Below are 16160 nucleotides of genomic sequence, written 5' to 3'. Positions count from 1 at the left end.
GGCGGGTTCACGGTGAACCGGAGGGGCGGGGCCGTAGGCCGGAGTTTTTCTCCTGTAGCCGAGCTCGGGAGCGGGGGTTCCGATGGGCAGATTCAAGAAGTACGATGCGGGGATCATCGGGGCATAAGGGCGCCTGTGTAGAGTCCCGTGAGCTGCAAGAGCAGCTCGTGCACCAGCGTAGGCGCCGTGGACGGCTCCGATCGTCAGTGCGGCCGCTTTGAACGGTAGTTCCACCGCAGCGGATTTCAGGCTATGGAAGGCAGCGACCTTTTTGGCGAAATGTCCTACCGCGAAGGCTTTACCCGCAATTTTAATCGGCACCAGAAGAGGTGCTTTCAGTTTCGCCAGTTTCACCTTGAGGAAGGTGATGCCTTTAATCCTCAGCAAGTTGGAGGTGGCTGAAGAGGAGCACACCAACATCAGGAGGAACACCAGAGGTAACAAGCGCATCTTGAGTGTCGTTCGCACAACCAGACGGTATCTATGCACAGAGCGTTGGAGAGCTACGAGAACGATTGAGACTGATTTCCAACCAGGGGTTCAGACTTTTTATGGTCGAGGACCGGAGCGTCTCGGGAGAGTGCGCCGTAAGGGTGAAACAGTGGAGACGTGCAGAGAGTTTCTCACGACTTGACGTCAGTCACTCCCGTGGTTTCCAGTCCCAGGTTCCATTTCCTACACTTCGCCTCTAGCTCTAGATGGACGAGCCGATTCGGAAGCGTCTCCGCATACGCTCTTCGGCGAGACGTCGACCGATTCCGCTCGTGTGCTGCCCCCTCCCCCCTTCATCGTGCGACACGGACCGAGCCTTGGACAGGAGAGCGTTTCGCTTCGCGCACTTGCTCAGGTCGACGGCAACTTTGATCTCTTCTCTATGGAGCTTACAAAGATCTCGATTCGGGATTTACGCCGTCAGAGCACAAGTCTCGTTCGCTGATGCTCCCAGCGGCTGGGGGTTCACACCCGCCGAAACGCGCGGGCTCTTGTGCCTCTGTTTGCAAAACCTTAATTGATCGCGATTGTGTTTGTTTTTCGATCTAAACCTCCGCTCGCACCGCTCGGAAGGGGGTGTGAGCCCCCTGCTCGACGCTAAATGACCTCCACCGCAGGTCCCGCCGTCTGAGAATATCCTCGAGAGATTCAACGACATCGCGACATGGACAATTTTTCACCCTGCATCCGTTCATTGAGTTCACGATCATCAGATCCCGTCGTTTCTCGCACTTTCCGTTGCGGAACTTCCAGCAGCTCGGTCGGGATGTTCCAACAGAGCGCTGCGGATATACTCCCCTCAAGGTCGATCCTAGACATGCGCCGTTCATTCGTGATCCATTGGCCGGCCGACCGACCGATCGACTCCTCACCCGTGATCTCCGCCAATGCCGCTGTCGATCGATGGCTCGACTCGAACAGAGTCGCAAGCGGTCGAAAGACCCGCCATGAGCCGCGGTGGAGTTCGTAGTGATTCTCGAGCGACTTCGCTCAATCGATCGGGAGGCACCACAATAGCTCCGTAGTTTCGATAGCTGCGACAAGTTCTGTATTCGAGACATCACCGGAAACCACGAATTTCCCGCCGAATTGAATGGGTCAGATGGAGGATCTCTTTTACTCGATGCTTGTCTATCATCATCCAGGGACAGATTAGATATCCCGAGAACGGGCATGATGACTCCGTATTGGGACTAATCAAATAAATCTTCGTTGAGCCCCTGATGCTTCCATTCTCAGACCTTGAAATTTCTGGCGTAGGATGCAGAGGTGACGGACACCTTTTTCTTCAACAGAACTTCCGAAGCGTTTCCGATGCGGTTATACGGATCAAGAATGGCTTGGCGAGGCCACTTCGACGTGACCTCTGACTGGATAAGGGCTCCCGGTAGATTCGCCATGCGGTCACCTCGTGTTCATGGGAAAACGTCTCATACCCCTCTACGCCGGATATTCGGAGGGAATCCCGACCCAGTCAACCGAAAAAGGGCAGACTGTCCGACGGATGAGTTCCGTCTCGCCGGGATTCAAGGGTGAATCATCTTAGGGGGAATCGAGGCAAGGCCTTCGGGTTTTCCGTCTGCTGAAGTGATATCAAGTCTTCCGATTTTCCATCGTAGGATTGTATGGTGGAGAGTATTACTTTCAATCGATACGCCGCTGCCAGTTCCATTCGATTTCTACGTGAGCATAGACGATTTTATTGACCGCGTACTCGCGATCGCATGCCTCATATAAGAAATGTCCTGCATATCCTCCCCGGAATCGTTGCTCATCGTCGGGAGCTGAGCTCGCTCATCTTCGGACAAGCTGGGTGAGCTTCCCCCACCGCTCTCGTGATCAGCAGTCAATCGCATGGAAGAGCGTCGGAAACCATTGATGAGTAGTCCGTGGAAATCCGGTCCACGGTCGCTCGAATTGGAAGCTCCGATAGAGAGACCCGTCCCAAGCTAGTTCGGCTCGTGCTCTCGTGAGCTCATCGTTGCCGGACCTTCAAGGTCCAGCTATAATGACCTGAAGCAGGTGGATTTTCCGAGTGAGTTTCTTAGGAAGGGACCATCACGGGAAAAAATTCCACTCGGGCTATATCTCCGCCAGGAACACATGAGCGCCACTTTCCAGGGGAATTAGGATTCCCTCTGGTAATTGCGCTCCTGGAGGCAAACAATCGATCGAGAATTTTTTGTTTGTAGTCGAGCGTGGTGGAGCGCTGGTTCGAAGCTCAGTGCACCATCAGTTCGAGAAGGTTGCGATCTGATGGCGCCCAGTTTGGAGCGAGGTGACCTGGATTGAGTTCCCTACATTGGAGAGGCTCCCTTTCCCGAGAAGCATCTCCAGTAACTCGATCCGCTTCGGAAATGAGGATTTTATCATTCCGTTTCCTGTCCACGCATGACCACCGAAAGCATAAGGGCGTTTCGAGTGTCAACGTTGGCGTCGGGACGACCTGAATTGCTCAAGAGCCCTAGAGCTGAAGGGTATGTACATCGCGATGCTCCCTAGAAAACAAGCTAGACGAATTTCAGAGCATACTCAGGAGTATTTCGAGTTGCCGAAGACTCGATGTGGAGCGAAACCATAGGTTTGGAGCCCCAGTCTGGTACAAAGGCGACGCTGGCGCTCCCTGGCGGTACTTGACACTTCGATAGGTACATATGTATGTATACGTCCACCACGACATTTGTTTGGTTCCTTAGCTCGATTCGGAGCTCTGAACGCCACGGAGGACTCTGAGTGCATTCGTCGGAGTCGAATGAGGAATTGCGAGTCCTGTATCATATGGATTGCTTCCTTCTGCTCAATGACGGGCGGAAAATGCGGCGGAAGCGACCGAGGAAGAGCGCACAAGATCCAAGTTCCCTCATAGAGGGAGTCCCCGGATTCGTCCGGGATCGGTCGAGATCAAGCGCATTGTCTCTAGAATCGCGATGACTGGTTTATAGTTCACGAGGCGGTGATAGGTGGTCGTTGAAAGAGCACAAGATCTCGGAAAACTTTCAATTTATTCGATGCCGAATTTCGTCTCGGACATGATAACCATAACTTTAAATAATATTCCTGAATTTCAGTCTAAGCTAATTCTCGCTGTCGTGCTTGAGCTGCTTGAATGAGTTCCTCGGTCTGCTGCTCGCAGTCTGCGTAAACCCGAGCACACGCGTCCTGGGATTTCCATTCCTGCCCAGTGCTCATGGCGAGCTTGTAGGGTGCCCAAGGCTCAGATTCCTCATCGCTCAAACTCTCCAAGAGGCCGAGGACCGTTGTGCCGAAGGGCCAGAGCTGGCGCGGATCGACGGCGAGTTCACAGATTATGCGGGCGAAACAGTGATCCGTATCTCGAGTCCTGAACTCTTCGAAAAGCACGCGGATCTCCTGTGCCAAGTCTCCGTTCACCGGAGTCCCTTCCACCTCGCGACGTTTGCGGTAGTGGGGTTCTGGAGCGGGAGCGTAGGCCGGGGCAGTAGGAGCACGGGATGGTGTTTTGTGTCCGTAGGAAGGTTCTTGGGGCTCAGGCGGGACGATCGGGGTTCCAGCGCTGTGAACGGGTTTGCTGAGAAGAGCCGATGCAGAAATGACCACTGGATGTATCCATTCGAATTTCGGCATGGACCTGAATCCGGCCACTCCAGCTTTGGCTCCAGCGTGCGCTCCGGCTATGGCGCCGATTTTCATCGCGGCAGCCTTCATCGGAAGTTGTATAAGAGCCTTTTTTGCCTTGAGGACCATAGCCGCTTTCTTGGCAACGAGCGCTTTGGTGCCAACAATTGCAGCCTTGCCCGCAACACCGACGGCGAGTGGTCCCACGAGATGAGCTTTGAGGAGTTTCAACTTCAGGAGTCCGATCTTGATTCCAGATAGAGCCACCAGGAATTTCAGAGGTGTGGCCGCGGCCAGCAGGGCCAATCCCGTCGGCAAAAGCGTTGGCTTTACCGAATCGGCGAAAAGCCCGAGCAGAAGTAGGAGGTACACAAGACGCATTTTCGGTTTGTCTGAGACGAACGAATCGATGAGGCAGCGAAGGAACGATGAGCTGACGATTGCACACGTGTCGAAAGGAACGGACTGCTTGAGTGAGGCTTGAAGTGACGAGCGCTCCCTCGTATAGTGTAGGTGGGAAGGGAGGTAAACGAGACGTGAGACCGCTCAATTGGAGAGTGACCGCTCCAACACTAGAGGGGCATACTCTTACTGAATACCCTTTTCGTAATGGTTCAAGCTCGCCAGCTTCAGAACGGCGACTCTGACCAGACGTCTTCAGGCGGAACAACCAGACGAACGAAGCTGCATTCTCGTCCCCACTCGCACCGATAGGATCCAATATGGAGACTCGCAGACACCGGCCCCCAGACGGATCGGACGGAGTCTCCCTCTCCAGCCGCAGTCTCCGATTCGGTCTTCTTCATGAGGAAGATTGATCATTGATTCTATGTACATAGATCGATTCGTCGACGAGGACTGACTCTCACGTGCACAGATTTCTTAATTGCGCCAGGAGTATCCCTTGTATCACTCTGGCGATTCAATCCACGTTGTGCACCGCTCCCTCCGGTACCGCATGGGGATCACGTGGCTCTCCTGTTTTGCGGCAGCAGAAGGGCAGAGCTACTAGTCAGCAGAAGAGCGTGCCTCGTGCGCAGCTGCTGCCTCCGATTGCGCGAGTCTTTGAGGCTGCCCGTTCCAGAAGAGGAGCTCAAGCGGATTTCGGTTCGTTCGATCAGTTTCTGATCGGGGGGAGTCGGCGCTCGAACATATAAGCAGTAGGACTCATACACTCGCGCAGGGTCACCAGCTTTCTGAGGACTCTCGGATCCGTACGCATCTCTTTGAGTCTGTTTCGGTCTGATCCGGCCGGAATCAAGGCCCGGTCCGCCGCACAGCCGGTGAACGATATATGAGTGCAGTATTCTGCCTCTTCCTCTCTGGGCTCAGGCATCCTGACGTGGACGAAGAGCTTCTGGACAGGCTCTGGTATTCAATACCTATACGAGAACTAAGGGCCCCCTTCCCTTCCGAAAATTGATGGGGGATACGAACTACCAGGCCAAAGCCTCAGGCTCCTGGATTTCAAGGAGCATAGTCTCGCAAGAATCCTCGTCCCTGAAAAATTTTGCTGGGAAATGTCAAGAGAGAATGAGCTTGGTACTCCGGCGTTAAGCCCAAATATTTGTTTCAGTGGCTGTATCTCTCGTTGAAGCAATGAATGACTGGTTCTCGAACGGACCGCTCAGCCTCACTGGAAAATAGGGTCCGCCCACGGCTCTAAGACCAAGCTTGAGGCTTCTTGTTAATCCAACGCCGTGGGAGATATTGTAGAATCGATCTACGATCTACCTTCCAACTTTGCGACTCTCCCATGTCGCATGCATACGGACTGCATTTGATTTTACGAACCGAATTCTCCTATATGGCGCTGATGGCCGGCGGCGAACCGTACTCAGCCTTCACGCTCGAGGTCGATATTGATGGAAGTCCTCGGTGGGCTAAAAAGTATTCGGTGAGCTGCCCGCGTCATACTTGGGCAAGCGGTCCCGGTTCCCGTTGCGTCGGTTCGTTTCTCTCCCGTGTCTTGAGCTTCCACGGACTCGCTTCATTCAATTGTGCAGAATCGCGACTTACAGTTTCCGTCAACTTCTGAACACTTGCCGCAAGCGATTTCCGCGAGGACGGTAGCCGACTTCGAACGTTTCTGCCTGAATGCCTCACCTTTACTTGCAAGGAATAATCTGCGCTCTGAATCCCACGAATCGCCGTAGTATTGGACTTCCGCCATTCTCAGATCGGGTCTTGCTGTATTCGGGATTTTCGGAAACGGATAGTATCATAGAAACATAGTATTGATGAGATCCGACCTATGGGTTCGCTCATCTCGGCTGAACTTTGACTACCGAATTTCGCTCCGACGTGTCATTTTTCAAGCCAGTAGTCGGATTCGGTCGCGATGCTCTTGAGTCGCAAAGCCTGATCATCAGAGAGGCCAACGACGATTGCCATCAAAGAGGAAGCATAAGCTCTTATATATAACAAAATTTTTATTCGTTGCCACATCCCGCCTTGGGCACGATAACCATAAATAGTCGCATGAAAAGTAATTTTACGCAGATATTTCCTCCTGGAGCTTGACTTCTTCGATGAGCTCCTCGGTGGTTTTCGGGCATTTCGAGTAGGCCCGGGCGCATGTGTCCGGAGACCCCGACCCGAGTCCAGTGTTCATGGCGAGCTTGTAGGGAGTCCAAGGCTCGGACTCATCGTCGCTCAAATCTTGCAGGAGACCGAGAACCGCTGGACCGTAAGTCTCGAGCAGTTCCGGGTTCACGGCGAGTTCACAGATGGTTCGAGCGTCACAGAGATTCTCGTCTTTCGACTTCATCAATTCGAAGATCTCCCGGAAGCTCTGTGTCAGATCTTCGCTTTCTAGAGTCTCTTCCACCTCGCGACGTTTGCGGTAGTGGGGTTCTGGAGCGGGAGCATAGGCCGGGGCAGCAGGAGCACGGGATGGTGTTTTGTGTCCGTAGGAAGGTTCTTGGGGCTCAGGCGGGACGATCGGGGTTCCAGCGCTGTGAACGGGTTTGCTGAGAAGAGCCGATGCAGAAATGACCACTGGATGGATCCATTCGAATTTCGGCATGGACCTGAATCCGGCCACTCCAGCTTTGGCTCCAGCGTGAGCTCCGGCTATGGCACCGATTTTCATCGCGGCAGCCTTCATCGGGAGTTGTAGAAGGGCCTTTTTCGCCTTTAGGACCATAGCCGCTTTCTTGGCAACGAGAGCTTTGGTGCCAACGATAGCAGCCTTGCCCGCAACGCCGACGGCGAGTGGTCCCACGAGATGAGCTTTGAGGAGTTTCAACTTCAGGAGTCCGATCTTGATTCCAGATAGAGCCACCAGGAATTTCAAAGGTGTGGCCGCGGCCAGCAGGGCCAATCCCGTCGGCAAAAGCGTTGGCTTTACCGAATCAGCGAAAAGCCCGAGCAGGAGTAAGAGATACACCAGACGCATTTTCGGTTTGTCTGAGACGAACGAATCGATGAGGCAGCGAAGAAACGATGAGCTGACGATTGCACACGTGTCGAATGGAACGGACTGCTTGAGTGAGGCTTGAAGTGACGAGCGCTCTCTTGTATAGGGAGGTGGGGAGGAGGCACTGAGAGCGAGGTAAACGAGACGTGAGACCGGTCCCTCGATCTTAGACCGCCGTCAGAACGGTCGCAGGTAGCCTCGTCGGATACCGTATCCAGAATTGTGGGGGCTCGTCTGCTCCTCACACTCGACGATCAAGTGATCGAACCCGTCGAATAAATCTGCATCTTGGGCTCCTGGCGTTCGGGGGAATGGCGCCAATGGAACCCGCTCAAGATACTCGAGAACACGGACGGTTGCGGAACGGTTGCGTCTCGAATCTAAACTCTCCCCGCGGTTGCGGTCTTCGATTCGGTCTTCTTGATGAGGAAGATTGATTATCCATTCTGGATCGATTTCCGACAATAACTGTCTCCCTGGTGCACAAATGATTCAATCGCAGCGCGAATCTCCTCTCCACCCCAGCGGTTGAAGCAAGGTTGCAGTTCTATGCGGTACCGAAGGAAGATCACGTGGCTCTCCGGTTCCGCGTGGGTCCTCTTTACTCACTTCGACTGATGATATCAGCGCTGAAATTCACTCGATTGATACAAAGCGAACCAATTGTTTCGATGAGAACGAGGAAAGAATACTTGAACTTTCAGAACGTTGAGGTCTGATCGATACGATTTTCTCGGCAGATCGCTTCGCTCCTAGCGTAAGGGGTCGGAGCCAGAGAGCTCCTACAATATTCTTAAACTATAATAATCTCCGGGCCGTACCACAAGCTCGAAGTCGAACGTGTCGGGAATCAACAGCAAATGCTCCCGGGCATTCTGGCCAGCAGCAGACATCGAGAGCCAGCTCTTTTTGAGCTTTCCCCGATCCCCGCTCCTCCTCCAGGGGAGAATCGCCTAGAATCGAAAGTTTTCCGATAGCTCATTCAGTCGAGGCTGCTCGCCTCAAAGAGTAGGTGGTTGCGGCGAGCTCGAGGCTCATGGAATGATTTTCTGTCAGAGAAGGCTTATTGATTCGACTTAAACCCTCGCCATCTGACCGATCTCGGATAGCCATGCGTTCCCCTAGATCTGTTCCTATCCAATCCTGGCGGACACGTACCTATGAATATTTTGTGGTTGCGAACCCAGCCCTGCCATATAATACACACATGGCTTCCGGATTTTTCCACTTGCAGATGGCGGTCGAGTCCCGATGATCAGAGCAGAATCTGAGGCCTCAAATCCCTTTGAAGTTGGGGAGGGTAGCTTTACGGAGATCGCTATCCCGAGAGGGACTTGCGAAGAAATAGGGTGAAGAGATTATCAGCGTGTCCGACCAGCTGCACATCGCGAACCCGCCTGAAGAAGGTAATTCTCGTTGATGCGGAAGATAAGAGGTTGTTGGCCGAGACGCCTCAGCCCATTAAGAAATGGGCTCCAGTCACGGCCCTGATGCTTAACTTTTCCGAGTTCGGCGGATGGATGACGTTGGTGAGGCTCCACCAGCCGAGAACCCAAAGTTCCTTCCGAGTGAGATCCAGGTCTCGCAGGCTGGCGGGTGGAATCGATGAGGGACTGACTCGAGCGAATATCCACCTGCGATATCTCTAAATTCCGTGATGAACATCCGGGACTCTTCCCATATCTCCCGTGCCGCCTCTTCTGGCTCCACCAGCAAGATCAAACGGAGATTTCAAATCTGATCGTTATACGTCGGTAATATCTTCATACAATAATCTTATTGAACACTGGCCGATGATACGAAAAGTATGATATGTATGTTCTGCAGACAACGTCCATATGTCTCGAGAACCTCAGATCTATGTGTTCCGAGTGTCGTCTTCTCTCTCGGATCGTTCTGTAGCCCCAGTCCACGAGGTTTTCCGAGGAACGCTTGTAACTTGGAGGAATCCGTCTCGGAGACGTCGAAATCTCCGAGCACCAGCAGTGGAACATTCGAACCGGCCGACGGATCCATTCCGTAGTCTCGCAACAATCGCTTCAGTTTGTGCTTCAAGTTTCTGAATGTGGTATGCTGGTGAGCGTATACTGCGAGCATGATGAATTTTTCCTCCGCGTTACGACCATTCGGAGTTTCGCTGGGAGACCGGCAGACTGGCTCATCGTACTGAGTCGACGCGTTCGCCATTGCGCTGTCCTTCCAGCGCCCGTACTAGATTGTCACAATCAGTCGTAGTTTTGGTCCCTGAACAGGACTTCCGACGTTCGGAACTGTTAGTTTCCGGTCTCATTATCGTTGGTGAAGTCGACCTCTCTACCGAAATTGAAAAAGCGTCTTCTTTTGATTTTGGAAAAAGTCCGATGCGAAAATGCCATTGCCTTAGCCATCGGGCTGTTACGCGCGCTCTGGAAGTTCGAAATCGCCCTCTCCCAAGAGCAGCCATGCTCACGGACGAAAATTCTGATCTCGCATGGGGTGTCATTTAGGAGGCAAGGAATCGATCTGCGCGTGTGGAGATTCTGTTGGAAGTATCCTAACTGAATGTCCTGTAAATTTGCTATACTATGACACCAAGCGGACTGCGATCAGTGTTGGTGGGACTGAGCTGTGGGGAGTTGGAAATGGACGAATTTCGTCACATATTTTCGTCACACACTTTTGATTTTCGTCACACACTTTTGATTTTCGTCACACAGTTTTGGTGTCGTACTACCTACTACCCCAACCTTCTTGAAGACGTTTCCCGTCGAAAATGAATTCAGCATCCAGAAGCAATAGACAGGGGGACTGGCGAAGCACAGGCGTTCATTTCGTGACGCGTGCTAATATAATTCCGCCGTTAATTCCTGTAGCCATGAGCACAGAGTAACGAACTGGGCTCTCCCAGGTGTACGCTCAGAGCCCGAGAGATGATATTCTGTGGCGGACCTATCCTCCCCTCTATGAGTCAGACCGGAGAGTAGATGCGTTCCCTGGAGTCGCCGTCTGGGAAAAAAAGCCCCTGGCAGGTAGCGTCAGAGACACTACCGTAAGTTTGGACGTGAAAGGCATTCTCGATTGCCCCAAAGGATCCTCAGGTCTTGATTCGTATATCACCAGAATCATCGAGGTACACAGGATTCGGTTTCGTCCGATGTGAAGTTTTCTTTATTCAATCGGTGTCCTCCCGATTCTACATGGAACCTGGACGGGGTTCCCATGATCGAGGAGCGGTCAGTGCTCGATTGTGTAACTCAAGCCCTGGTGAACTTTTTCCCTTAATCCGGGAGACGCGTCCCTTTAGTTTGAGAAACGCTGCTCTAATCAGTCATTGAGGCTCTCGATGTCCATGCTCGAGAGCACACCTCCCGACGCCTCGAAAGCCATTCCGAATCTCGAAACGGTGCTGAAGATGGTGGAGTCCGATGGATCGAAGGGTTTGAGGCAGACGCTCCTAAGAGATATCTACGAAGACAAGATAATGTGACCTTGCCGAGCCATGTCACTTGTGTAAGGAGTGGGTTTACTAAAAGCTGTGAGGAACCAACCGACCTGCGGCCGACTGGGGCTGCCCGTTCGTTGGCGCCATCGCAGCGAAGCACGGTCGTCCGTGATCCTCCCCTCCTCGACGGGCAACTTCTCCTCCCGATTATCTCGAGCTTTCCTAGCTATTTTGCGTATGATATGCCTACTTGCCTTCTGCTCTGCCGCTGAGCTCGGGCGTCTCGCGATTGGTCCGTCTCCCATGTTTGAAAACAACGGTATTATCTAGTCCAGAGGTTCCCAACCGGGGTTTCACGGAACCCTTGGGTTCCGTGGCGGATTGCGCTGAACCCCAAAGTCTACCTGCGGAACCCCTACGGAACCCCTGCGGAACCCCTAGGGGTTCAATGGAAGAAAAAGGTTGGGAACCACTGATCTAGTCCTACAGAGTCGTTAACAATTCTCTGCAACCTAAAATTCATGTCTATAGCACACTCGCTTCTGGTCGCCGCCATAAACTTCAGCGTGACGGACTCACAGAGCACGCCGTTCACAAAGGGGAAGAGGTGACTCTGACTTCCCGCTTCCCCGTCTCGTGCTCGTGATCGATCTCGGGAGAAATAAGATGCGCGTCGTTTTCCCATGCACCTGGTACTCGATTCCCTCAAAGTTCGATTCAACTATTTCATCGAGCAACGGCGGGATACTGTTGCTCAGGATAAGTCTACTTCTCATCACGATAACTTCGCATAATAAGCTGATTTTTCCGGGCGTTGTCGCAGTTTCGTTTAGGTCCGAAACTCTCTTGGAAACCCAATTTCAATACCCCATTTGACGGCGGTGTAGAGAAACTCCTCTAGATCTAGATGGCTTCAGCTTCTCCCTGATTGAGTTGAATCAAGGGTTATGTTAAAAGCATCGTGTGACACCGCAGTTCCATCTGGGGTATCGGCGACCCTTCCGAGATTTCTCTCTCTGGGGCCGGTCGCTGCTCCATCATTTGCAGAACCAGATCTGCGACTCGCACACTGGAAGAAGTAATGGGGAGCGATGGTGCACACATTAATAGGAAAGAGCGCAGCGGTGGGATTGGGGAACGGGATTTGATAGTTTATCCCCAATTTTCGATCGGTTCTCGAGAGTCTACAGTGGAAATTCCGGCGGTAATTGGTGAGACCTACATTGATTCGCCTACGAGAGTCTTGGCGCACTGACAAGGAGAGCCTGTACTGAATAAATCAGTTATTTATGCGGTTTTCTACACCTCTTCATGGGGGGTCAGATTCGAGCTCATCTTGCAGAACACATACTCCAGAATATCGTGAGGAATATACACAGCTGTTCTCCCATAAATTTCAATTCTACCAGCGGAAACCTCATCACAATTGGTGTCGCATTCGCAGACTTATTAGATGTCAAAGGCGGACAAGATTTCGTCACACGAAGACGAAGTTTAGTTGGAAATACCCCTCAGAGTAGATTTGAAGACGTTTCACGTCAGAAACTATATCGACCGATGACGGAAAATAATCGGTATGATCCGATGGAGAATCAGAACCCGCTCCGATACCTCCCCAAGAAGCGTACTCTCGACAAGCTGTGCTCTACTGAGTCCGTTTGGTATCGGATGTCCTCGGATTCGCTCCTGCACTAGAATCGCGTCTTCTTTTCGAATTGCCGCTCGAGCCGTGAAATGATGTTCCGATTCGAATTCTGTTCAATTTCCGTTCGAAACAGTCGGTGTCACCCGGCGATCCTCGCGAGGCTCTCAAGCAAACAATCTCGGAGAGTCCCCCCGCCAACAGAGAGCTCCGTATTGTAATGGGCACCTGACTCTTTTACTAATGGCGTCAACCAACTCGCTTGATGACACAACGAACGATGACCAGCCACCCTCAGCTCCCTCCCAGGTCCGCAGCTCGGAGCCACTCAGAAAGTCTGAAAAGGCTCGAGTACCGTGGCTGCCGAAAGGCCGAAAGAGTCAGCGCTGTGATGGTAGTCGGCGCTCCCTTCCTGAGGAGACAATCTGCTCTGTTGTTCAACATCAGCAGCCGGCAGCGGCATCGAGCCTCCGCCGTCGGTGGTAGTGGTGGGACACCTCTCTCGTGCGGTGCGCGCTGTTCGATTAGAATTCGAGGAAGCTCAGAGGAAAATGTACCGAGTTGCCCGGGCGTCGCGTGCCCTCGGCGTCTTGTTGAGGAATTCGAATAAGGTGCCAACGCTTGTGAATGCTTCGAGGCTCCTGATAAAGAATTCGTCGACGTCCTTCGGTTCTCTTCGAGGTTTGAGAACTTTCTCCACGTTGCCCAACTCCGGAGATGACGAAGGATTCGATGAAGTTCCACCCCCACCCGCCGCTTTGTCACCCGTCACCGTTCCGGACTATTGGCCGAAGGTCCCGGTGCTCGCGGTCAACCGACATCCGGTGTTTCCACGCTTTATCAAAATGATCGAAATATCTGATCCTGCCTTAATTCAACTAATTAAACAGAAAGTCCGTCTCAATCAACCCTATGCGGGAGTTTTCATGAAGAAGAACGACAACCATGAGGGCGACATCGTTTCAAGTCTGGACGAAATTTACCCTGTGGGAACCTTTGTGCAAATCCACGAAGTGCAAGACATGGGAAACCGACTCCGCCTTATCGTAATGGGTCACCGCAGAGTTCGAGTGAAGGAGCTGATCGACGAAGACTCCATTATAGAAAACGAACTCACGAAACCCAAAAGTCGGCGTCGACGTCGCAACGGAAAGAGTGGAACGGAGGATTCGGCACAACAGGAGGCCGCTCAGCCTGAAAACGGCGCAGGCGAGCCCGAGATCCCAGTGCGCGAGACAGTATCCGCCGAGGAGAGGAAACTCAAAGTTCTGATGGTCGAAGTCGAGAACATCCTACACGAACCGTTTGAGACGACTGAAGAAATCAAGGCAGTAACTCAGGAGATCATAAAAACGATCCGAGACATCATTTCGATGAACCCGCTTTACCGAGAGTCAATCAAGCAAGTCATCCACTCGGGTCACCAGGTCGTCGACAACCCCGTGTATCTGAGCGATCTCAGCGCGGCGCTCACGGCTGGCGAGTCCGTGGAGCTGCAAGAGATTCTGACCGAACAGAACATTCCCAAACGATTGTACCTGGCTCTGGCTCTGCTGAAGAAAGAATTGGAGTTGACGAAACTCCAGCAGAAGATAGGTAAAGAGGTCGAGGATAAAGTCAAACAACAGCATCGCAAGTTCATGCTCCAGGAACAGTTGAAAGTCATCAAAAAAGAGCTGGGACTAGAGAAAGAAGACAAGGACGCAGTCGAAGAGAAATGCCGACAGAAAATGAAAGAGCTGAACATGCCCGAGCAAGTGACCAAAGTCATGGAGGAAGAGTTGAACAAGCTTTCGTTCCTCGACAGCCACTCGAGCGAATTTAGTGTCACGAGAAACTATCTGCAATGGTTGATATCGTTGCCTTGGGGCAAGTTCTCCGAGGAGAACCTAGATCTGGAGCGCGCGAGAGCTGCTCTCGACGAGGACCACTATGGAATGGAGGACGTGAAGAAACGCATTCTCGAATTCATAGCCGTGAGCCAACTCAAAGGCAGCACACAAGGAAAGATTCTCTGTTTCCACGGCCCTCCTGGGGTCGGTAAAACCAGCATCGCCAAGTCGATTGCCAAAGCATTGAACAGGGAGTACTTCAGGTTCTCCGTGGGCGGTATGACAGATGTGGCGGAAATCAAGGGACATCGGAGGACTTATGTCGGTGCAATGCCTGGCAAGCTCGTTCAGTGCCTTAAGAAAGTTCAGACCGAAAATCCCCTCGTATTGATCGACGAAGTCGACAAAATCGGCAGAGGCCATCAAGGTGACCCCAGCTCGGCTCTCTTGGAGGTTCTGGACCCCGAACAAAACGCGAATTTCCTGGATCATTACCTCGATCTCAATATAGACCTTTCGAAGGTGAGTATCGATTCCGGGGAAATTCTGAATTTTTGACATTGTTGACCTCATAATACTCTCGCCTCAACACATCATTTCACCGGAGGATGCATTTATGATCTATGAATTATGGTGGATATAGTTGCAGCCCTCCAGCTGTCGACGATGTTGAGCCAAACAAATAACATTCCTCGATTCTGAATACGCAGGTCCTCTTTATCTGCACGGCAAATGTTCTGGATACGATCCCCGATCCGCTCAGAGATCGAATGGAGATGATCGAAGTCAGTGGGTACGTCCCGGAAGAGAAGGTCAGCATCGCCCAAATGTATTTGATACCGCAAGCGCGAACGGCTACCGGGCTCACGGACGATAAAATCACAGTGGAAAAAAGTGCGATTCAGACTCTTATCAAGCACTATGCGCGTGAGAGTGGCGTCAGAAATCTACAGAAGCACATCGAGAAGATTTTCCGCAAGTCGGCCTTCAAGATAGTCAGCAAGGAAACAGAGACGGTTGGTGTGAGCGAGGAGAATTTGCAAGATTTCGTTGGGAAACCTATTTTCATCAACGAGGGTATCTACGATATCACCCCGCCGGGAGTGGTCACCGGACTCGCGTGGACCGCCATGGGCGGCGCGACCTTATACATCGAAACAACGCTGACAGAGCCTGTGGACTACAAGGAGGGCAAAGCCGGTGTTCATATCACGGGACACCTTGGCGACGTGATGAAAGAAAGCGTCTCCATCGCGCATTCAGTCGCCAAGAATTTCTTGGCTCAGACCGATGCGGAGAACAAATTCCTGCGGTTCGCGAAAATACACTTGCACGTGCCTGAGGGCGCCACCCCCAAGGACGGCCCCAGCGCCGGGATCACGATGGTGACCGCTCTAGTCAGTTTGGCGAAAGGTCTGCCGGTGAAAAAAGGAGTTGCCATGACTGGTGAAGTCTCACTGACGGGAAAAGTTCTCCCTGTCGGTGGTATACGGGAGAAAATTATCGCAGCGAAACGCAGCGGAGTTGAGCTCGTGGTTTTACCGGAAGGCAACCGCAGAGACTTCAGCGACCTACCAGACTTCGTTCGTGCGGATATTGAGGCGCATTTCGTCAACACTTACGATGAAGTGTTCAAAATCGTCTTTTAGAGTTGATCGAGAGTCTTCTCCAGAATGTTATTTGAAAGCTCCCGATGACACGTTCCCTGGTCTTGAATGTGTTCGTGAGAAAATCTGTAAAGTTTGTAAACTTAGCTCC

General features: G+C 52.3%; 2 protein-coding genes across 2 annotated transcripts; one reads left to right on the top strand and one right to left on the bottom strand.

Moving 5' to 3' along the window:
• Positions 1–6580: 6580 nt before the first annotated feature.
• Positions 6581–7574, bottom strand: LOC100900867 (uncharacterized). Its single transcript, XM_003740632.1, has one exon. The coding sequence runs from the start codon at positions 7484–7486 to the stop codon at positions 6581–6583; it is 906 nt and encodes a 301-aa protein (XP_003740680.1). The 5' UTR covers positions 7487–7574.
• A 5547-nt stretch (positions 7575–13121) lies between these two features.
• On the top strand, positions 13122–16152 carry Lon (lon protease homolog, mitochondrial). Its single transcript, XM_003740631.2, has 2 exons — positions 13122–14924; positions 15113–16152. Exons 1-2 carry the CDS (start codon positions 13122–13124, stop codon positions 16049–16051), a joined length of 2742 nt encoding a protein of 913 aa, XP_003740679.1. The 3' UTR covers positions 16052–16152.
• Positions 16153–16160: the final 8 nt, after the last annotated feature.

The sequence above is a fragment of the Galendromus occidentalis genome, unplaced genomic scaffold (genome assembly GCF_000255335.2).
Source record: "Galendromus occidentalis unplaced genomic scaffold, Mocc_1.1 scf7180000077073, whole genome shotgun sequence".
Classification (NCBI taxonomy): Eukaryota; Metazoa; Arthropoda; class Arachnida; order Mesostigmata; family Phytoseiidae; genus Galendromus; species Galendromus occidentalis.
Note: the sequence above shows the minus strand (reverse complement) of the source record. Positions and strands in the feature narration are given on the sequence as shown.